At 33.4% G+C, this 24,724-nt stretch overlaps 2 protein-coding genes across 12 annotated transcripts in view; one reads left to right on the forward strand and one right to left on the reverse strand.

Annotated features, from left to right (window-relative positions):
- Positions 1–24,724, forward strand: part of LOC110991916 — an 82,426-nt gene that overhangs the window by 28,110 nt on the left and 29,592 nt on the right. The gene's annotated exons all lie outside the window — the stretch shown is intronic.
- Positions 3,263–24,724, reverse strand: part of LOC110991901 (peroxynitrite isomerase THAP4) — a 44,096-nt gene continuing 22,634 nt past the window's right edge. For 7 of the 11 annotated variants that reach the window (XM_022257475.2, XM_045632348.1, XM_022257477.2 and 4 more), the window contains 4 exons: positions 4,834–4,936; positions 4,004–4,102; positions 3,816–3,917; positions 3,263–3,722 (listed from right to left, as the gene is read on the reverse strand). In XM_022257475.2, coding sequence (XP_022113167.2) covers positions 3,411–3,722; positions 3,816–3,917; positions 4,004–4,102; positions 4,834–4,936 — 616 coding nt within the window. In that variant the 3' untranslated portion in view covers positions 3,263–3,410. Of the gene's footprint in view, positions 3,723–3,815; positions 3,918–4,003; positions 4,103–4,833; positions 4,937–12,454; positions 12,617–20,042; positions 20,146–20,712; positions 20,825–21,041; positions 21,299–24,724 lie in introns of those variants that run through there. The other 4 variants (XM_022257478.2, XM_045632352.1, XM_045632349.1 and 1 more) reach the window with 4 other exon arrangements.

Genomic DNA, 24,724 nt, shown 5'->3' on the forward strand with positions numbered 1-24,724 from the left:
GTAAGTAAACAAAATAGCGGATATAATAGATAACTTAGTCTCTTACATCATAACACATGACTCAGTAAGATCAGGAAACGTGGTCATCGTTATGCAACGATTACGAACACGTTATCTTCTTTACTTGTTTAGAATAAATCTGGAAAACATGATTTACCTGTGCAAGTTGTATAGACGAGCAGTTTGTGAGGAGCTTTTTCATGCGTATTCATTGGTCAAAAGTTATGTATTATATTAGTAAAGTTATATGTTATGTATGCTTACAGGAGAATTTATATAATTTTAAATAAAAATCTATTGGTATAAAAACGCTGAGATGACACTACTTTTGCATATGTTTTTTTGTGCAGTAAATTTCTTATGTAAAATACTTAAGAAATTTACTGCAAAATGAAATTGTCTTGTATATAAGGATTTTATACGAAATTGTTTAATAGGGATCGGCCTCATTTTAATATTTAAGTATACCTTTGGATCTTATTTTACTCAAATAGCGACTCTTAAATTTTAATACCCGTTTAGTTTATGATTACGTCTTTAAACATAAAAACGATGCTTAAAAATATCTGTCAGTGATGTAATATGTGTCAAATTACATAGAACATACATATATTAAAGTCTTAGATAGATAAATATTTCCAGTTATCATGTTTTATTATATACATTTTACTATACCATATAACTTATACAACAATACGTTGTGAATACTTACCCTTACAAACGAAAACATAATTTTTATTTCTTTATTTTTTAGTGATAGTAACAGTAGTTGTTATTAGATTACAGTTAAATTTCAGTGACAATTTTTACGGCCAATGCTCAATCTAATTCAATCGGGCTGTTTAAAAGTAAATTGCTCAATGACATGGACCAGTGTTTTCCAACGCAGGGCCCAGTCCCCACGGGGGTCAATTTAAATTTTAAAGGGGAGCTTATTGATTTTTTTTACATCTTTCGGAATTTCAGCTTTTCATTTCATGTTTCGAAAATTACGTGACATGATAGAGTTTGTTCAAGACATTTTAGCCGATAGTTTTGTCTTGTATGTACCCACATTATTAAAATTGTTATTAAAGTGTACCTACATTTTACAAATAAACGCTGTTTGTTAGTATAGCGTTATCTTTCCATACATATACAGCCCATGTACCCTATGTGTATATCCACGATATCAGTTATAACATGGGCTGTATATATTTATCAACTCAATGGCTACATTCAACAGCATACTTACACAAGCGAAATTTGCTTATATAATGTGTTATTTCAGGTGTAATTTATGCAAGATGTTGGAATGCCTGTATAAGGTATTTTATTGTTCTTGGTGATTCATTCGTACAAATATAATTGTCTCGACTTCCTCAATTCAATAGGATAAAATACTATTTTCTACCTTATTTGGTAAATAAACCTCTTATAAAACGTTATCTTCCAACGGTATGTAATCATTGTGTTTACAATTGGTTGTGATAAGCTGTGAAATAATATCTGTCTAAAGCCGATGCCTTTCAATACGTTATACTTGTTAACAGAATGCTAAATGAGTGAAAGATGTACCACGAGAAATACGGGTGGAGTTGTCGTCTTGATAAATGCATTTCTGTTTTGATATATGAACCCACATAAATTTAATTGTCTCACAATAAAGAAGATGAGATTCCGTTTAAACTTCGCTTTCTTTGCATTTGTTTTGTATAGTCTTTTGTTCAATGCATTCAAATTTTCTGAATGAAGTTCCTTTCTTGTAGTATTTTAGAAACCACCGCCTTTGTTCATGTTTGTAATAGTCTAGCCTGTCAAGGAGATTTATGATGTTCGTAGCTGGAACCTACAAAAAATGTGGTATGGTATTTTTTATGTGCCTTTATACTCATATAAACAAAGTTGTATTTTTTTATATACATATACCATTGTATTTTCTGTTATTATTATGTAATTTTTTTGAAATTAACTGTTAATTTATTTTTCTGAAAAAGAAAATCTACTAAAACCCCAGTTTTCCATTTGTGGCTCTCCTTGGTGAAGTGTCTGGCACAAAGAATTGGTCACCGTCTTGCCTAAAGAACAATTATACACGAAATGTATAATATGTAATGATAATTATTTATATATAATATGGTACAAGAATGTTAAGGTCAATCGTAAATCGGTCGCATATTTTGCCACACACAGTGGCGCGCAATTTTGTCTTAAGGAATTTTACATTATTAGTCAAGTAAATTTTTATATTATCTGTATCGTACATATCATACTTTATTAATTTTATATCAATTACAATGTCTCACGCAAATAATCATTCATTGAATAGTACACACTAAGTCGCTTTCTATAGACTCCATTCGGAAGACCTTTAATGACAAGTTGTCTCTTGTATACATAGAAGTATTACTTATAATATTTTCAGTAATAACCTATGCACTGGCAGTCCAATTTAGATGTCTGGCGCCGTACAAACCTTTATTAGATGCCACAAATTCTTTTTTTTCCATACAATTTCACTTACACTTAAACAACGGTCTTTACAACACGCAATAAACATTCTTCCTTACATCCCAGAATAACGGATTTTTTGTGTACTTTCATTAAGCGAAAGTTTCTAAGAACCGTTTTGAAATTACTAGTTCTTTCTGTGAGGACGATAAATCCTTTGTCCTGCTATACGGCATTTTTTTTACTATAGCACAAGGGTAACCCTGCGTATTCTTGTCGGTCCCTTTGAAATCTTATTTAGAAAATATGTACAATAAAACGGTACTCACAATGTGCGGAGTTGATGGTGATTGGAGGCTGATCACCTACTTGCCTATAAGATTTAAAAAATGATCATGTAACAGATTCAGAAATCTGAGGCCAAGAAATAAAGAGTTTGTTGCGCCATTGATTTATTTATTATTGTTGTATATAGCTCATCAAAAATTTCTTGAGTTTAACGTTATTAACAAACGATCTCTTAAGGAGGAGGACAAAGATATAAATAGTATAATGAGGATGTCTTTGCGCAAAATAAAAACAGTGCGGTAATATTAGTACATGACTGGTTGGCTGGAAAGCAATGTCCATAGAGCGTACACAATCGCGTTATTGTTGTAGGTATTAATTGTTATCGAGGCGAATGGAATCGATGTAACCTTGGCACTGAGCGAAATGTGAGTACATGTGGTACATGACGTCACACTCCGCTTAGGATTTTATATTCGATTCGAAGTGCATTGCATTAATGATATTTTTAGAAGTATATATGTAGTAAAGTAAAATTCTGGAATTACTAACGAATCACGGGGATGGTTGGTGAGCCCCACAATTACATTTTATTTTTATTTCCTTAATTTTATATCTAAAATCAATAGTTGTGAAAATCAAAATGTGGAGTATGAAGTTATGACATTCTTTAATAAAATATCGTAGAAAAATTATATGTTCTCATTAAGCATTTTTTCTCTTAGTCTCTGTAATGATCCTCTTAAAAACTCATTCCGTTTTGTCAGTTTATCATTTTTTATTTCTAAATCCTGTACATTGGCCTTTAGGCTGTTTATTTCTTTCACTTGTTTCGCTATTAATCGGTCTTGAGTTGCTATTGTTTTATATTGAACCAGTAGTTTCTTCTGCTGAGTTTCTATTACTTTATCTTTTTCTTGCAGTCGAGAACGTTTTTGTGTCTGAGGTTTGGCTAAAGACTCGTCAAGTACAAGATCTTTTTCCGTCTCCTCATGCTGCAGCACCTGAATGAAATAAAATTTTGATTATTTTCCAAAAACTTCTGTCTTTTGATCACAGGTGGTAAGTCAGTAAGCTTAACTAATAAATTTTCTAACCATTACGCATTCTATTTCTTCATTATTTAATATTTCATGAGATGGACTTTGTAGGGAACTTTCTCCATTTCCAACCCTATTCTTGTCGTCTTTTGAAATTGTCTGAAACATAAACGTATTTTAATGCATATTGTAAATGTTTAAATGTGTTAGACACTAAGCTTTTTACTATCAAAAGTTTTACTAACCATTACGCATTCTATTTCTTCATTATTTAATATTTCATCAGATGGACTTTGTAAACTACCTCCATTTTCAACGCTATTCTCATGGTTTTTGGAAGTACCCTGAAGTATAAGTATATTTTTAAGATGTATTATAAATGTTCGCATGGGTGTATTACGATGCTTGTTATTAACAAAAGTGCCACTAAGCCTGTTTGTTTAATCCTAGCTTTACCTTCAGAAGGCAAATGTATCAAGTGTTGATTTTTATTTGACAAGATTTTGTGGAGCAAATTTTTGTAACTATAAGTCAAGTCAATATAACTTTGTAAAATATTAAAAATACACAGGTAACTTAAAAAAAAAAAACTACGAAAACATGACTTTTAACATCGATGCCTGAAAAAGAATTGCTCTTTTTGCTATTACATTTCCGCATCTGTACATAGTTATTTGTGATTTCTATTTATACATATACGTCAAGATCATTTTTTCTATTTTTTTGTGGTAACGTAAATGTCTCTGGCGTACCTGGGCCACAGCCAAGCCGACTCAAGCGCCATGATCGCTAGCATCTTAAATTAAATTTAAAGGACAAGACTTCAAGAGAATGACGGCAATTAACGGCGGTAAAGCAGAGGTACCGAAAGAAGATTTTAATTTTGTTTTAATGGAATGCTACGCCATTATAAAAGACTGGCTGCCCAAAACACAGGGAATCCTAGTGTGGGGGCCAGTGCACTGTACTTTATCGAAACTTTCTTGTATATTGTGTCTAATAAAGAATATACAATTCCTGCACTCAAATAATTTTTTGATAAATACTTGTCGAATAAGAAAAGGTTTGAACCCACCTCAAGCAATGCTGTTGGTTGGCAATTCATCTCACTCAGCTCATTGGATTCTGATGGTGTTACCTGGTCTTCTATGGATTTCTCTTGGTTTTTTAGTTTCGTTCTAAAAATCATAATAAAATACATAAATAACAAATATTTTGGCTTCGTAATCAAAATTCTTTTGACTGTTAAAATGGACTTGAACTGTTTGGGCGTATTTGACAGAAGTCAATTTTATACGGTTAATTGTTTGTTGTTTAAAAATACACATCAAACTCACTAAAAACGTTTTGTTTTTCCGAACGTGAAAAAGTACATAATATAATTTAAAAGCGTTCCCTGCTTATTTCGCTAGTGCATGGGAAGAGCGACTGCCAAGTGACGTCACGGGATAGATCAATCAATCACCAAATGTTTACACGTGAAAACTTTTTTGTTTGGCGCTAAGCCATGCGTGGGTGAAAACAAATTGTAGGAAATGCCATTTTAACAGCTTTAAAAGGCCCCAACACAATTACTTAAAAAAACTTCCCTTGACAATTTGTGTAATATTTTTTTTATTTAAACAACCAAAATGGATTCTCACTTTCATAGAATACGTAGAATATTTAAAAAAATCAGTATAAAATATAATGAATATCTCATTGATCAAGCATGATCACTTGATCATTTATCTGTTGTGTTACCAACCACAATTAGTTTCTCCAAGTTCTCAGCTCAACCAGAACACAATGTTGTTTTAGTACAATACGAAACAGTTTAAAAGGAAAATTCTATCATAAATTGAAATCCAGAGAACTAGATCCCTTGCCGACGTGCTCTTAAATAAATTTACTAAAATAAAGTTTGACGCAATAAAAATGCTGCGCAATTGGCTGACTCGTCTTGGTCGTTAAAACCTATACCAATAAACAGCGAAGTAAATGCACTAACGATAGTTATTATGCCAGTAGCAGACACTTTGCGACTTTGCGCTATACTTGGAAAATATGTATTTTTTTACGCATAGCAACGGCTTTTTTTAAATTTTCTAGTAACCTTAGCATGCGACTACCATTTCTGAGGTTCGCTTCCAGGATGTTCATCACTCAATTTTATCATGTATTTATCACAATGTGATCAATTCAGTATTATGCATAAGCACTATATAAATCAGAGATTGAAAACTCGGCACCAGCCTTCGCCTTAACCGTAGATAGACGCGGATTCGGCTATTTCAACTGTTAAAATATTCGTTGATGAATAGTTTGAAAGAGAGAGGACGTGCTTGGAAACCTTGAAAGATGCCAATAAAAAAGACTAATGGAAGAAATTAAAGCAGTATAACGTATAACGACCGACGGAGTGAAGGCCTGTAAATAATGAATATAATAATAACTTAATATAATATTGTTGTACTCGAATATAGGCTGTTTTATTTTATATATAGTTTTAGACAACTTCGCTGTCTTATATACTAGATCTGCCTGTAACATAATTTGTATCGCTTTGCGTTCGCTCTCTTTCCAACTGAGTTCGGAACTATTGTCGGATATAAATCACGTATGCACTTTGAGAAAACGTGATTTTAAGCGTTACATAAGTGGATAATTAATGTTATTATCGCTTATAATATTAACTACTCGTTAAACTTTGTGCAACATCGTATGTAGCAATTGATAAAACTCGCCCCACTGGAGAAGAGCGCACGAAACTCTGGAACAGGCATAAACCATGCAACGGGTGTCCAGGTTTTATCGCCGTGAAGTAGATGTGCTTTTTCGTTGCATATCGTAGTATCAATTATAATATTTTCATGATAACTTTGCTATGCTATTGACGCAATTATATCCAATTTTAAATGGTCTCTCTGTACCCTCTAGCGCATTTATCACGAATAGTGTTCAGAGGACTTGTTCGGATTAATACTTGCAGCTGAGTTTCATCATCGGAAGTTGAGGCAGAATGCGAAACCAGCTTCTCACTAAAGTATTTCCGAACCAATTCGACTTAGGATCCTTCCGAAGCATTGAAAGTGTCCTTGCGGCAGTATCACTTAACATCTGTTCTATATAAAAAAATACTTTAATACCAATGTACAATGATACATGACATTTGGAATATTTCAAATTTAAAGTAGTCCCTGGCCCATGTTTCAAATATATATAAATAACGATTTTCTGTTCTTAATGTACAATTTAAAATAAAACTACAGCTATTGTAAACTCTTGAACTAATGAAATTAAGGAACCGGTTAAAATACCGTTAATTGACGCAGGTTGTGAAAACAAAGAGTATTTATGCAATTAATGTTTTATTATTTTAGTTACATTATACATATCAAATTGCCAAATCTAATTTCATAATGAACCGTAATCGCGCGCGCATACATTTCTAGATTTTTAATTAATCAATAAAATTTTAACATAAACATTTTATATTTACAGATATCTATGGAAGTCAAATTAATTAATATTGAAATATCTTATTCGGCGTCATAATTTCAAATCGCTAATTTAATAGGGAAATAACAAGAACTACTTGCATTTATAAAAAAATATTTTAAATATTCGTTGCATTAGGATGACCTGTAACTTGTGTGAGATCTACTTTGATATTACACTAATGATGCAAGTGCATTTGACTGACCCCTATGTTTATGATTTCAAGTACATAGTACACGCACCCTTGCAATACTGGACGATGTGTAATATTAATGTAGTGTGTACTCAGTTTCCGTACTGAGACGCTCATTTTGTCCGTTATTCGAGTCCTAATTAGGCCAGCCTGGCTTCTTCAAGACGTTTCCTGCATTTCACAGACGATAGCAACAGCCGCGCACTCCTACGTGGGTGACTGCGCCGAACTGCCTCTGCACTGTCAGTCGCGCCTCAAGAAGTATATTAAGGAGACAATGTAAGACAGTTTGTGTTAAAGCGTTATTCATACAATTAATAACGCCATATGGTAAATATCGCTAGTCAGTCAATCGTTTATACATTAGTATTGGAAAATTCTCGAGTTCCTATGTTCCTTATCGCTGAGTGGGCAGCGTATGACAGTTCTGTGGTCACGTGACGTTGTATGTGGTAACACGATTAGCTCTGAGGTCATGTACTTCACTTGATAGTTGATAGACTCATTGTGGCAGGCTATGACGTCATAATATTATGATCTAATGTTATGATAAGACCGAATATCAAATATTAACACGTCAAATATAAGGGCATTTAAGAAGAAATAGAATTAATATAGAGTGGAAAGAAAAAATAAGGGTCTATGATAAGACAATGACACTTCCTCAACTGGAGTCCTTTTTATTTATCTTTATTTTCTTTTAAGCGTAAACATAGTTAATTAGTATAGAATTGAACAATCTTTTCGCTGATATGAAAACATTTCTTCACAATATTTAGTCAGTTTCCACACACCGCTATGGTGGCTAGCGAAAGTCACTTTGACCAACTGATCGAAACGTCGAATTATGTAAAGAATTTAGTACATAAGAACGTATATTAAGTAGGTAAACTGCAATTTATTACAGAATTTGTTGGTAGCAGATTGAGTTTACGGAATACAGTTAATTTCATTAAAATCATTCGTTGTTAGCATCAATAAAGCTGATTAGTGCATGAATCAGGCTAATCCTTGACCACAGATTACAGTCGGGGTTAATTGAAGTTATGCCTAATTATAGAAATGTTTTAAGCGGGCCTTTGACTTATATAAAGAAGGCCAATACGGAAAGAAATCTCCCAGTGGCCTATAATCGTATTTTGTTGATTTTACAAGTGGGCCGCATCTCGATAAATTTTTAAGGTTTTCTTTTAATAAATATACTAACTAGTAAAGAGAAAGTAATATATTTTTCACATGATATTTATTTATTCGAGAATCAAGTCTGAGTTGCAATCTTAAGTCAAGGCTCATTTAGACACTTGAAATAACTCGATTCACTTGACATTTACAATGCAATTTATGTCACTACCACTGCTCATCATTGCAGTAATCGTGACATGCATTTATAGTTATTTATTAACCGAGTATAAATTCTTTTTTAAATATATATTATTTCATTTAAAATGCATGAACATACGCAAAATACTGCTGGGTTTCTTCTGATTATAGCTAGGCATATATCTGCGTAATTGGCACATTACTAATTGTACGTATGTAGATGTCGACATAATTTCACGTTACTAAAGGTGCAAGGAAATATTTAAGGAAGCGGGAAGACCTTTACTTCAAAATGTTAAGTTTTATTTTATTTAATGACACGCAATACTCGTCGAGCGAGTTTGCTTATCTTACCGAAGCCGCGTACAAATTATTTGAAGAAATCTATTAGGTATGAAGGTGTGCAATTATTTAACCAATTACCATCTCAAATTCGTAATATTGGAGTGTTTGACAAATTCAAAAAGGCATTAAAGATGCATGTTAGAATGAACATAGCTGACTAAAATTGTTACGGCTAATGGCGACGTGTATCTCGCTCGTATATAATATATACATATTAATATTAAGTTTCTCATGTAAATAAAATATTTCTGTTTTGTAATGAGAAATAAAGTTCTTTAAACATTAATGTCTTATTTAAAATCTGTCCTGTATCTTATGTACGAAATTGACTTAAGTTTTCCGTTAATATATTTAATTTAAAGTAACAATGAAAGCAATTTTTGTTTTGTATTCTGTCTGTTGTTTTCTTTTATAATCTTAATATATATATTTCTTGTGTGCGTGTGTATGTGACTGAACTCCTCCTAAACGACTGGACCGATTTAGACGAAATTTTTTGTGTGTGTTCAAGGGGATCTGGGAATGGTTTAGATTCACAATTTTGTAATTTTCAATTTATTAGTTGTTGTTGATTTTGGAATGTTTTACATTGGATCCGACAGACGGCGCTACCATCGCAGTGTCAAATTTTAAATAATATTCGAATTTTAGTCTGTCCCGACAGTTAGCGCTGCGATCAAATTAAAAAAAAGTTTTGTTATCATTGTGTTATTGTAGACCATGGGCTGGATCGTTAGATATTGTCATAACATTTGAATTATAATTTTCATCAAAATGGTCCAGAATGTTTTAGCTTATTAAAAAAAGTTTCAAATTTTCAAATTAAAGACGTGTAGACAGGACAACGTCTGTCAGGTCCGCTAGTTTATATATATTTTGTTTACCTGGGTATATATGTCATATCGAAAAGAGCAATATCTGTATCTAAACTACATTGCAATTCCGGATAATAATGCATCGGAGCATTTAAAATGTAACAGCGAAAATTCTTTATGTAATTGGCTCTAATGCACCATTGTTTAAAATCAATAAACGGCTTATCTTAACTGTACACAAAGCGTCATAGACCATACTCGGTGTAATATTAATCCTAGATAAGCCAGTATTATCTTAAGGTACATGAAAGGCCTAAGTTCAACAAAGGGCAATTCGTGACGCCTAAGAACTCCTTGTCACGGAACAACAATGAAACACGAAATGTCATGGTTGATGTCAGTTTTACATGCAATCAACGGTTATTTTTAATTAAGTGTAGCTGTAGGTATATTATATACAAATGCGGTCACAAAAATATACAACAGATTGCCTCCTGAGTTGGACCGGTTACATGATCTCTAATGCAATGACAGTTTACGAAGGTGGCGTGATATATTTTACTTTTAATGCTTTTAATATTTTTTTCCTCATCTAAGTGACACGAGAAGAAACATCTTTAAACCTATATTGTAATGTACTTCTTCAGGGATTTAACAGACGTGTAGTCTTTCAACGCCCTGTTTCTGTTTCACTGGTAGTTTATTGTATTCTTAATAATATGAGTTTAACCCTGTTCTGATAAGATGTAAATATTAATTTGGCCCATATTAATGGTTATTGTTTTGGATACTTGAAGTTAAATGTTAGTTCGTTAGCATTTCAATTGCTAAATAGGAATGCATACATTTTATGATAAAATCAGCTTTTAGCATAGATAAAAGAAATCCTGGAGAATGAAGCTTTATCTAGCTTTTATCGTAAACACATGTGAATATGCCAACGAGACAGTGACCCGCCGAGACGGCAAAAAAATAGGTTACTCCAGTTTGTGCTATTTTTATGCACTGCCGTGGCTGTCTTGGTAAAGAAGACATAATTTAAGCATTAGTTCACTGTCTCCATAGTATGTATGTCACTCTTTCCGTGATAGAACGTGGATTAGTCCCGACAGATTTGTCTACGCTTTCTAAGAGTCGCGTGAATTGATCGCCTGACTTCTGCCAATTCATCGCCTGCGCACGACACCCGTCACATGTAATTCACTACAAGTGCTACCAGTTGCTCTGTCATTACCTGCTACAGTGTTGCCATCCTGTCACGACCGGTTAATCTGTATCGGTCTCCTACAATTCCGGTTTTCTTAACGCCAGTGACCCTTGATAAAATTTCTGACTCTGACAAGAATAACATTGCGTATTATATTAGTTTTATGCGTATCAATTTGGTCCTATTTCCTAGTAGAGCGGAAGGCTTTAAATAGCCTATATACACAAGTCTCATTGTGGGTTAAACTTGGCATCAGCTGTATTTCTAAAGAGCAATAATTTTAATATCTAATAGTTGAACTATTTTCATCATCGCATGACGCATCGCCCAGCGTGCAATGGTAGCATTTCTTTGTGATGGTAATTCTCAGATGCTAATAATCTTATGCCGTGCCGCACGCTACCTTACTCTACACGCGATCTACATCGCTGTTCGTGCTGATTTTGCAACTATTAGCCAGACTAATAGGATTGTCGTCCAGAATTACATTTTTTTTTATTTAATTATTTTTTTTTACAGTTCCAACGTATTGAAGTTCTTAGGTCTCACCCTTTCATATTTAGTTATCTGGTGCAGTTTGCTATACATACACTACATATACCATGCAATCTTAACGTTCATTACATCTACCACTCCACTCCACTAGCTGGCAAGCTGTAAAACAGCCTCCACCAACTCTGTCTATCCTGACGAATACACGTCCACAATAGCATTCTTGTGAACTTCTTGAGCATCAAATATGCTTATTTTAATTGGTATTCTCCCGTAACTTATAAATTCACGTCGAATTGTTCTATCGATCTTTTTAAGGCTTAACATACGCCGATTACTTTGAGGATTTGAACTCTAGTACAAAAAATAATTTCCTAACGCCATCTAGTCTAACAAAATAGGACTACGTGAACACGAAACCAAACTTTGATACAATTACAACACAATTTAAATAAAAAACACTTTTACAACCTACCCAATTTTTGTCTAAAAATTACCCGATTCATCTAAGAGATAAGCTTGTAAAGATTTTTAAAATTTCTATGATTTACGTTAGTTATATTCTGTTTTAATTTTGAGGAGACCTGAGTTGTTTTTGTTTTATGTAGGTACCCATAAAGAAGAGTTCATCATAAGGTTCATATAGTCACATTTCTAGTATCGTCTCGCTGAGCTGATTACAACGAGCTCAATGACGGTATGTCTACTGCTTATACTCGAGATCCAGTACCCACCTTCGGATTCCATCAGGTGTCAGGTTCAGCAACTTATTTTACTTTGTTGTACAAGTTGCACTTGAAACTTGACAGCTCTAAATTTGAGTTTTTTTTGGGTAGGTACTTACAATAATTTCCGAAGTTCATGTCCTCGCCTCACTTGATACTTCTTTTTATATTTTGGCATTTCGAAAACAATCCGCGGGTAAAAACTAAAATACGCAAATATTTAATTATTATTGGCTCCGAAACACAAGCGCAGTCCTACCGTCGCAAATCGTTGAGGTGGACTGAAGTGTGAAGACAGCAATGTGACCATTTCAAAAATAGCGAATCTGCCCGATATTGGCAAAAAATCTGCCAAAATCTGCCAAAGCTAACTCCAGAAAATGCCAAAAATATGCCATCATATTATAGCATCTAATGTCATTGAAGATGGGTATGAATAAATAAAATACTACTATTCAAAGGAATTCCTTTATTATTCAACTATAAAAGTATCAAAACTTTCTCCGCACTCTTCATTTTCGTAAATTGATTTTGACGACATATTTTTAATCATATTCCTTGTTGGTTTAAAGGAGATACAGTCTCCATGTTCCTTTATACCTTCTTTTGTTGTTATTAACGCGGATACATGTTTATTTTGGAACCTGTTCCTTATTTTTGTTTTGTTCAAATTTACTTGGGAGAATATTCTTTCGCAAGAGGCATTTGACAATGGCAAAATTAATAGAGCTTTTGCAAAGTTTGCAATATTAGTATATTTTGGAGCTCCATTTGCATCACGCATTTTCCCAATCGCTCCCCAGAATTTATCCACATTTAAATTTGTACTGGTGCTACTCCCACCAGATTCCAACAAATCGGTTACACTTTTGTCAAATTTAATTTGTCGAAATTCGTCGTCAACTTTTTGAAGATTATTTTCATCTACTATATTGGGAAATTTATTTGCAATGTTTACTGTTGATACAAAATCTTTGTAAACAACATTTTGCGGGTCTAAAAATTGTAAGTCTTTAAAAAGATTAGTCAGTGGCAAACGTGTTTTTAACTGATTACAGAGTTCAATAAAAAATGTTTGCATTCTTTGAAGGAAAGATTGAATTCCAGGTTTAAGACTAACATCTGCAGATAGACGACCGATTTCTTTACTAACGTTCACACCTAAATACAAATCTTTTAAAGGTAAAAAGTTGACGTTAGATTTTGGATCTATACAAAGTGGATCTGTGGTTTTCAAATAATTACCTTTCATATAACAACTCAAAAGGCTCATGTACACCTCGGAAATGTCTTTAAATGCTGTGTGGACTGTCGTATAATCTCCTTGAAATATAGTGTTCAGTTTGTTAACTGTTTGCAGTATATAATCCAAAGCATAAAAATAAAGTATATATATCTTGTCATTCAAACTATTATATAAAAATTCAGCTGAAATATTTTTGTCTTCCAGAAACTGCGATTGAAAAAATAGTTTGAGGGCATCCCATTGCTCCAAAATTCTTTTAATACATGCATGCAAACATAGCCATCGAATTTCGTAATGTTTTAATATTTTATGCTTTTCAGTGCCAATAAAGTTCAGCAAATTCCCTTTGCCTTTTACTACTATGTGCAAAATATCCATAAACCTCTTGCACTATTTGGTTAATAGCCCTTGGTAAAGAGTTTTTACTGGCGTGAGATGCACACAAAGCAGTAGAATGACATACACACTTAATGAATATGCAATGGGGATTTACATATCTTATTTTGGCAATAATACCACCATTGTTCGCCAAACATAACGTTAGTAGTTGCAGCTCCGAAACCAATTGCATCGTTAATGTTAAGGTTAGCATTGATTAACGCCTTGGAAAGTGAATCGAACAAAGCTTGGGCTGATGCTCCTTGCAAGTCCACCAAAGTTAAAAATTTTGTTTTTACCTGAAGATCTTTTTCGGAATAATATTTGGTAACAACTGCAAGCGTTGATGTGGGTGTTAAATCTGTGGTCTCATCTATAACTAAGGAAAACATTGGTGTACGAGTTTTAATGTTTTCACATGATTTTAAATCGGCAAGCATCTCTGCTTCTAGCTCTGGCTTTAAAACATTATACGTTTCCGCTGCTGCTTTAGTTCTCTTGCAGGAAAAGGACTTGGCAATTTCGGAATCGTGAAAACATTTTGAGATAATTTCCCTTAAATGATCCATTAATCGGAACGGTAAATTATGTTCCACTAACATAGCACAGATATTAAGTTCTGCTTTTTTCACTTCCTCTTCTATTGGAGATTTCTTAAAAAACTGTTGCACCTGAAATAATTGTTTGATATTAGTTTTTCTAAACTTGCAATAGGTATCTATTGAAAACGTATTACATATTTACGTCTATTAAATATTTCCATTTATTGCAAAGTACTTACCGATGATTGGCCGCTATACCCAATCATATGCTTCTTATGTTTTTGGGATAACACATGTTCTTTTAATGAAGACAATCTTGTAACTAATTTACAATTGCAAGCTTTGCAAAACGCAACATCAGGATCCTCCTTTGCTCTGGAAATCCAGGACGAAAGCAAAGGATCTTGCTCCCATTCAGGTCGGTACGAACGGAATGCACGAATGCACGGAATACACAACGCACTGACACTGCACCACAACGCCAAATGAGAATAACGTGGCAGTAGACAAAACAACAAACATTGTTTTGAACCTCGATCAGTTATATCATTAAGAAAATAAACCTTATTGCTGATTCATTACCGTTCATAATCGTAAGGCGTACCTACATAAAAACAGAATAAACGGGGATTCCCGTGTTATCTGGCATAGGACAAAAGTTGCCACCTCAGTAAATGATTTCCTACCAAATAAATGCATAATAAAAAATAAAGGAAATAATAAGACAGAAAATTATAAGTATTCTAAGTAAATAGAATTACATACATGAAAACGTATTTAAAAAAAATTAGGATTTCTTTGAAATCTGCCAAATCCTGCCACTTTTTCAAATCGTCAACTTGGTCTGCCAGGGTTAAAATTTAGGTACCAAATCTGCCCAAATGGCAGAAATCTGCCACAAATGGTCACCCTGGAAGACAGACCGCAGGCAGGGCTCGCGGGTGTGAAATTGCGGGGGGAAGCCCATTGCGCTTGAGTTTATTTTTCTTTTATTACTTTCCATGCCCAGGAAACGAGTTAATACAAATTTTTTTTATCAAAATATTAATATATGCTATATCTTATAATACGTGTAAAATTAAAATAAATCGCATTAACCGTTTTGGAGCGAATTTGTAATTTATGTCTAATGTGTGGTTAGATTGTAATTTTTTTTGGGAAATAGGTATAGCTTTTATCTTTTTTGGTTTTATTAATCGATACAGTAGGCTTCAAGCCACAATATATATTTTTTTCAAATACATATGAGCAACAGTTCTTCCAACAATTTAATTTAAACTAGCCCTAGTTGACCGATTTGAACACTGTTCAAGCCTTAATATAATTCTTATAAGTTTTAGATTTGCCTCTTTCTGTAGTTGTAGCTGCGCTGTGCTGGTCATGTTAGCAGTGATTAGACCGATTTGGTTTTGTCTGTTTAACAGGTATTTTAAAGTAACTAAATATTATACATTGGTGTTTGTATATTATAGTAATGCACAGGAAATCATATAAGGATAAAAACATCTAAGTTAACACATGTTGGGTTTTCCAAAATCCTCGTTGTGTTTGTATATTTAAAAAATGTTATACATATTAGGAGCGCGATTACTTTTTATTTCTGATTAGTTCATATAGAACATATAGTTTGTACCTACATTTTTTCTACATGAATATTAATTTTTCGATAAAGATAAGACTTTGACCCATGTTTGGCGGAATACATTTCTTGTTTTATATTATAACTCGTATTTTTCTAATTAATAATTCAACAGGTTTTTGTAACCAATGGTTTTTATGAAAAACATCAATTTAAAACAAATTTTACGAAAAAACCTTAACTTCCAAAATAAACTTGAAAACCCAAAACAATACATTTACGTCTCGTAGCAATTACGACTGGTATTTCGAATGTGTGAATCTAAGTAAAACAATGGGTAATTAAGCGCATTTTAATATTCGCTTGTGACGTCAGGTTGAAATTTCGCGTTGCCAAACGACTGGCCGTATCTGGTAGCTTGAAGGTCGCCTTGTTCTGTATTGTTGTTTTTGTATGGCTTAGTGGCGGTCACGTGGTGATTATTTTTGGAGTTTTAAAGTCGCAATAACACGAGGCTTCAGTCTTTCGTAAATTATTTTTATACCTTGTAGATTTTTACTAAGTTAATGATTTTAATAGTAGGCTTATATAGCATTTAACTATTTATACTTATTTGACTCACAATTTGAAAAGCTCACAGATATCCTAACAAATATTTTTAATTAATAAATTTTAATTATTCGTTATATATGGACAAAATCTACAATTATAATTGATAAGGATGCAAATTTTGGGATATATTTCTTTAAGAGAGCATAAATTTTAAACAGTAGGCGTAGTCTTTACGATCTCGTCAAAAATACACCGAATTTCTTGTATTCCATTCTATTATTACGAACGAATTATTTAAAAAATACAACGGGTTGCACTGAGGGAGTGCCGGCAAAGTGAAAACTTGAATATTAACGTTGTGAATTTTTTATATTTTGGAATGGTTAGGGAATTTTGCACGAATTGTTTTAATTATCTGTATAAAAATACTATCATTTATGTGATAGAATACAATACTTATTTATTGCGTTATCGTACACTGCATGACTGTATACTATCCAACATCCATCCGTCTTACGAATTTTCGATCAAGTCACGTGTTCTGACGCGGGTTTACATTTTTTACCCATTCCTAAAAAGTGTACAACGCCGCTAAAGAAGTTTTCACTTCAAAAAATGCTTTATCTTCTGTGATTATTTTTTCTGACCGAAACCTAATAACCAAAATGATTGACTATCGCTGAACGACATGCTGATATTAGGTGTAGCGAAGAAATGGGAGTCGATTCTCCGGTGTTCTAACATTTTCTTCTTTCGAATAAGGTTTCTGACCACACCACGCGCACGTCACTACTTCTGTAGCTGTTTATTTTACATCCGAATAACCATTTCCTCGCCACAAAGAGTTTTTGAAACGATTTTAATTTTACATTTTTGCAGCCTGTTTTATCGACTCAAATAGTAAATCAAGGCTAAACACTCGTAGTTCAGATTTGGAATCGAATACTTTTACTATTTTTTGGCATTGTGATTGCTTTAATATGTATAAAAAAGCGGCAATCATTTCTTAATTTTAGAATATAATATAAATAACGTTACTTTTTTGAGCAGAAGAATAATTGTATCCTTTATTTTTGTCGTTTAGTTGTAAAAGCAGAATTCAACGATGTTTAACGCTAATTTCATTCTGTTTATCACTTCTATATATCAATTTCCCAAGTACTGAACATTATCCTAGCCGTGACAGACAGAAGTCAACAGGGAAGTGTATGTATGTATATTTTCGCTTGTATGGATAGCGCTAGTGATATGTGGTTAGCTATATTTAAAAAAATCTGGTCTTCTTGTTTTAAGGAGCATAAATTAGAAGTACTACTGGAATTTTGAAATTTGACGAATCCTTATCGATTTAGTTTTTGTATTGTTGTGAATGTGGAGTACACAAAGTCAAAGTCAAATATCATTTATTCATGTAGGCAACACAATACACACTTATCAACGTCAAAAAAGAAATATACATTGAATGCTTCTAATTTAACGTTTACTACCAGTTCTCAAATCAAGTGCGTAGAACGGTAGAGAAGAACTGGCAATAAACTCTCCGCTGTTTTTAATCGCCAAGTATTTGTTTTGTTTTACACAACGATTGTAAGGAGCTGCAACCATTACACCATGTTCCACATGACATTTAAAGTAATAGATAATAATAATATAAATTAAAGCAAAGATTTGTCTCCGATAATCAAAGATCGTCTATCAGCAGGATGCATGGTAAAATAGGAGCATTCCGAGGTAGAGCAGGAAAATCGCAATACATTCGCTGCTATTATGATAATGTCTCAAGAAATTGACTTAAGATGGCCCTTCCTCATCCGACGAACTTCAACGCGAGCATGGCCAAAAAGCTTGTTGTTTCATCCAGCGCAATGTCAGAACAAGAGGTAAAGCGAAAAGACAGAGAAAGCGGCTGAGCATTCGGGGGCGCTCGGGCGGTAGCGAGCGATTCATAAACACAATCTCGTATCGCGCACGTGCCTCGCTACGCGCGCACAGTTACTAGCTATAGTTTTGCACATTTCTCTAAAATAATGCAGGTTCATAAAAACCTACGTCTCATTAGCCTCGGAGATATTATGTTTGTAATTTTTGCTTTTTTGCCACATATTTTTTAGTATAACTATTTTTAATGTTGCCGTCACTACTAATATTTTTCTGTATCTTTTGCACTAGATTGTAGTCTTTGGTGTTGTATTCGGATACTGCTGCGTAACCACTTTTTTCATAAATTCCTCGAAGGGAGAAGTTTACTCGCTTCCCACCAAGAAATTTAGCTATTATCGAGTTTAAATGTTCTGCAGGGTTATTCGTTTCATTTAAAAGGAGACTTTCGGCATTTTGTGTCAACCATCCTAAATTTTCATAAATATCAGCCCATATGCCACACGCTTTCAGTTGAGGAACTAAATTTATTTCAACTTTATTTTCATTTTTGCAAAAATAATCCTTGCATGAATTATGAAAACCAAAAACGTGACATGGACCGTTCAGTAGGTCTTCCTTCAAGCTTTTATTTTTTCTTCTTTGGGTAAGTCCAGATTTGCAGAACGTTCTATAGCTCCAGTGACTGCTTTATGTAGCTGCGTCTAATACGGTCACTCAGTGTTTTGCTTAGTGTGCTGTGTGACAGATACTGGTCCGTTCCTGTTTTCGGTCTTTTTTACAATTTTCCTCAACTTATTTGAGTAATTCCTCATCAAGTGATTGGAGCATTTAATTTTTCTTACATAGACATTTGGTCCATAGGGCATTGTATCTCTCAACGCATTACACACGCTGCTATCACCATCTCCAATCAATTTTGTATATTTAAGTCATACTAACACTAATTTTGAATCCCTCTACGATCGCATCAGTTTCTATTTGAGTTGAAGGGCCAAACCAATTTTTATAACATTTGTGAGCAGAACTGGGAAGGGAACTTCAGTTTTCCACTTTGCAGCTACAGCACAAATGCAACAATAAGAGTTCCTGACGCCAATGAATAATATTTTTTTAGTCCTAAACCCTATGATGCAACCAACACCCAACAAGGAATTGAAATTTGTCCCGTGACTTCGTTTACCCCAAGATCCGTTTGTTACTACGGTTATATGCGGTATTCAACCTTGAAATCGTAAAAAAATAAACTGTTCTAACATAATCAAATAACTGGTTAAAATGTACTCAATAGTGCCTATTTCATGTATATCCAATGTTCAATTATGATAAAAGTCACTAAAAATGATGAGTTCTTCACCCTTTTTCATTTCGACCGTTTAATGAGACGATATAATACTGTAACATGTTTTTACTGTGCTAAAACTAACATAGGTTTTATGTACCTAAATCATCCTGCGTCCTGTTTGCAGCAATCATAAATGGAAAAGACTTATGTAGTAGGTACCTACTTAGAATAAGAAATAAAATCTTACGCATAATTCTTCACTTGTTTTGTGGGTCCAGTCCTTTTTTTCCTTCTTGCCGAAAGACGTAAACGCTTTTTATTACCTTTTCGGTAGTCTGGCTGAGTGTTATCTGTAAAGTTCGGTACCTAGGTATACATACATAATATATAACATCGATCTGTTGTTGATTGAAAAATGTATCTGTCTCACAGCAAATTCATACAAGACGATACAATAATAATAATTTATTTTTATACAGACGGAAGATAATTATTACTCGTAACATTTATATGGCAACACTATATGTTTTATCCTTTTCATACCTACTTAGTTAACATCCCATGGCAACATCTTGTACCTGTAGCTACATTCGCTCACTCAAAGATATTTGTCATCACGTTGTCAATTTTTCAAAAATAATTTCTGAAGTAGATAGGTACTCTTTATAACATTGAAATGGAATACAACTAACAATGAAACAGGTACCTACACAATAGTGAAACACTGTCGCAATGGCAGGAATTATTTTCGTCTAAACCCTGGATCCGGCACAACTTGATCATTTGGAATTTATTAGGTACCTCTATTGTTCGAACAAAAATAAGTTACCGACTTTAAGAACTTGCCGACAAAGTGAGTACACTATTATTTCTTAGAAAACATTTTAGGAGTATACGATTATAAATTTATGACTCACGTAAACACTTGTTTGCTTGCTTGGTGTCAGGTGTTCAATTTTGATTTCCTTTGAAATTTTGCTAAGCAAGTCATTTGTTTTCGACTGAAATACTGTCAGAAGTAGTTTGGTTTGAACAAAAAAAATTACTGACTTTTTTTAAAGCCATATTTTTTATTTTAAAATGATTTGAAATAATGTTGATTTATAATAAATAAAAATATGTTTGTCACCTCTGCAAGAATTTTTGAATTTTTTGAAGTTGGTATACTTAACTATCTATTTTAGCTCTTATATAATTATGTGAAAAAGTTCACTTACTTTACCTTACTTACTTATAGTCTACTTACCCATTTTGCAAAACGATAATGAAACGAGTAATAAAATCACTCTCCTTCAAATTCCTTATTCAAACAAAATCGGTGTCCGTATTAACTAGTGCCAGGTTCGTTTCAAATTATAAATCAATAATCCTTTCGCGAGTAAAATCAGTGTCCAGTATGAAAAAAATATCGTCGTAGTAGGTTAAACACACACGTACGCGCAGTCAACAAATTCAATACCTACTAAAAATTCCGCGAGCCGAGCTGCCAGTGCCGTACGCCATTCAACTCCCGCGTCTCACCCCTCCCGCCCGCTTACTTCCCGCACATGGCTAAAAAGCAAGTGAGAACGCGATAACATTGAAAAACATTGTAGTGTGCGGAAATTTCATAAAACTTGTTCCAAGAAATACGTATTTTTTCGTAAGCCTTACAGAATTATAAAAAAAAAGTTTTACATTTAGAAACTCCACTACATTTGCAAGGTTTCTATGCAAATATTTTTTTCAGGCTTCAATTATTGAGTACGTTATAAACGCCCAAACTTCACATAAAATTGGTGCAAAAAGCTGATTTTTGTAGGTTTGTACTGAATTTGTTTATTAAAATTTTAATTTTGCGCTTTGATAGAAACCTAGATATAGTGCAAAAGATGCCTATTAGTCCAAACTTTCAAAGAAAAATCTGTTACAACGCCATAATCACGTAAGAGCCTTTGTATGAAAAGATAGTCGGGTTGGGCGCTCTTAAGTCAAGCTCCTCGGCCGCTTGCTTCACAAAAACGTTGAGAAAGTGATGTGTTAAGTGTGTGAGAACGTTCACACGGACAGAAACAATACCGCTTTTTGCAGACATCGTGGCAAAATATCTGAAGTGCCATTATTGGGCTTACGGGGCAGATGTTAGCCAATCTAATAAGTTATAAAACGTTGTCATATAAAACCATTTATGCAAAAAGGAGATATTAAAAAAAATTATCAGGTTTAATTACCTACTGTTTTCAATCAATGACTATCACGTGATCAACAATCAGAGATTCTCAAACAAATAAATCTTTTATTCGCCGAAAATCGAACCTTAGACAATGTGATACATACAATTTCAAACTAGGCATCAGCCGAGATATTTCATACCTTTTTACACAAATTTTTAAATTTGTGTATAATAATAATAGGGGCATGAATACTTTTTTCTGTAAAACAAAATTAATATTTTTGATATATAAGGTGAGCTTGACTTACTTCTCTGATAGCATGTAATTCTTTTGTCTAAGAAAATGATTAGTTTCGTTTCGGTCGTTAATTGGCAACGTTTTCCGGTTCGGCGGCTGCGCACAATGGCCCCGGGAACATTTGAAACAATCACCTCACGCAATACGTGAGAAACTGTATCATGAATAGCGTGTTTAGTGATTTAGTTTTAGTACACTTGTACAGACAAAAAAACTCAGCAGTTTGATACATTATTTACTTTTATAAGGGGCGAAAAGCAATTTAATATCTAAGTACTAAGGAATGCTTATGTATCAGTATTGCTTAAAACAAATAGTCTCTTCTCAAAGAAACAATTTAACATTACGATCTAGCCTTAATTTAAAACTACCTTCATTTACTAAAAAGGATATTAAACGTAAGAAATATACAATTTCTTTTTTTGACGTTCAAAAGTGTACATTGTGTATATGAATAAATGATTTTGACTTTGGTTAGAGGAGTTTAAATAAATATAAAACTTATATAGACTTGCAAACTAAAGAAATTCCTCAATATGTAGTCAACTATTCTTGTTCACGGAAAACTCTCTGTATTTCGTGGTAGAACAATCCTAAGGCTTTTCGTAAGACGAGTTGTAATCATGCATCGTGCTTTGTTGATGAAGCCGCGACACGTACAATCAAATCTAAATGTCAAGGTGAAGACGGCGAAAGGAAACGCACAGTGACGTCACGCCGCCATCTTGAACTGATGCATGCCGTGTGTAACTCGAGTTTTATTTGGGACGCTACAATCAATGCGAATCTCCTCTCTTCATTCAACAGCACGCTAAATATAACCGCCGTCGCTTGACGTAATTAACGACGAAATAAACTAAGATACTGTTACATATTTATTATATTCTTATTTACACTTCGTTGGAGCACAGATAAAATAATTAAATTAAAAAAGAGGACAACTGGCGGCCTTATTTCTATCGAACCATCTCTTTCAGGCAACCACTAGATAGATAAGGTGAGTGCAAGAAATGCAAGTATTGTATCTCAAAACGGTTTTTGCTATTGTCAAAAAGATTAAATTAAGTATATTTTTATTTTCTGGAATTATTTATTAATAACATTTTGTTTCAATTACATTTAACATCGACTAATTTGGGATATATGTTTTCGGCAGCAAGTACTTATTTCAAACTCTGACCAATTAATATTTTTTAATAGAATACAATGTGGTAAATATAAATTAAATAAATGACACGACAAACAATTAAATTTGTTTATAACATAAGAATTCAATACCATGGCAATAATAGAGAAATAGCCAACCTTAAGTTAAAAATGCGGGTCATATTATAGTGTGCAAGGCATTGCGGCAGTGATTGGTAACAAATGATAAATGTAGATTAAAAGCATCCAAATGTTGTAAACAAGATATGGATTCAGATGTAGGTAGTAATACCAATATGGAAAATGAGGTAGAAGATGATGAAACACCCAAATCTCTACGCAATGAGCCACTCGGAATGGAATCAATTTTCAAGGTTCTCTCAATCACGTTAGAAACTATATTTAAATGCATTATCAAAAATAATACTAAAATCGCTCATCCATTGTACGGAGTCATGATAATGATAACAAACGTTCTAAATTAAGTTCTATGCCGTCAAGACAATCAGATAACTCGACGATTGACGCATTTAGGGATTATCTTATCGGGATAGATATTTTTAGTTGATACACATGTTATCTAGAAGCTAGAATCTTATTATGTTTCGGCGTTTTGAAGCATTGTTTATCAATGACTTGATATACCTCTCGAAAAGAGCACTCAGCAGACAAAGTATTGAAATAATTCATTTGCGTAGACAGACGTTTTTAACTGTCCGTTGAGTGAACCGTCAACTGCTTTATGTCAGTTACTATACTGAATGAAGTCTTTGTAAATATTTTAATGTATTACTGTTTAATCATTTAATGAATTTTCATCGAGACCTTTATGCGAAACTTCGCATGTTATTCTTCGCCCAATTATTACGATCATACTTTTTAGAGATTTTTTACTTAAGAAAATTCAAGACAATTTTAAAGGATCCATTCTTGGTCTAATATGACAAAGAATTAATTTAAGACGTAATAAATTAAACGATAAGTACTATTGCGTACTACAAACTGTAAATAAACGTTATTACCTACTAATAATAAAACTGTTATCACTTTACTAGTAGCCCGGCGATTATGCGCTTAAAGTTCTTGTATATACAATTCATTATATTTTAGTGTTGAATGATCCAATTAGTGTATCATGTGTTGATTGTAATTCTGTTGCAGCGTTTTGTTTTATATTAATGTAGTTGCCACGTAAGCGACGATATTTGACCTTTCGACACGCGATAACCAGACGGAGCTTCATGAAAACTACTTGGTATTTTACTGGGTGATTGCGTAATGCGCTTAAATTTATATAAAGCTGTCACGGTCCTCATCTGATAACTGTTATCAA

Source organism: Pieris rapae, chromosome 19 (assembly GCF_905147795.1).
Source record: "Pieris rapae chromosome 19, ilPieRapa1.1, whole genome shotgun sequence".
In the NCBI taxonomy this organism is placed as follows: Eukaryota; Metazoa; Arthropoda; class Insecta; order Lepidoptera; family Pieridae; genus Pieris; species Pieris rapae.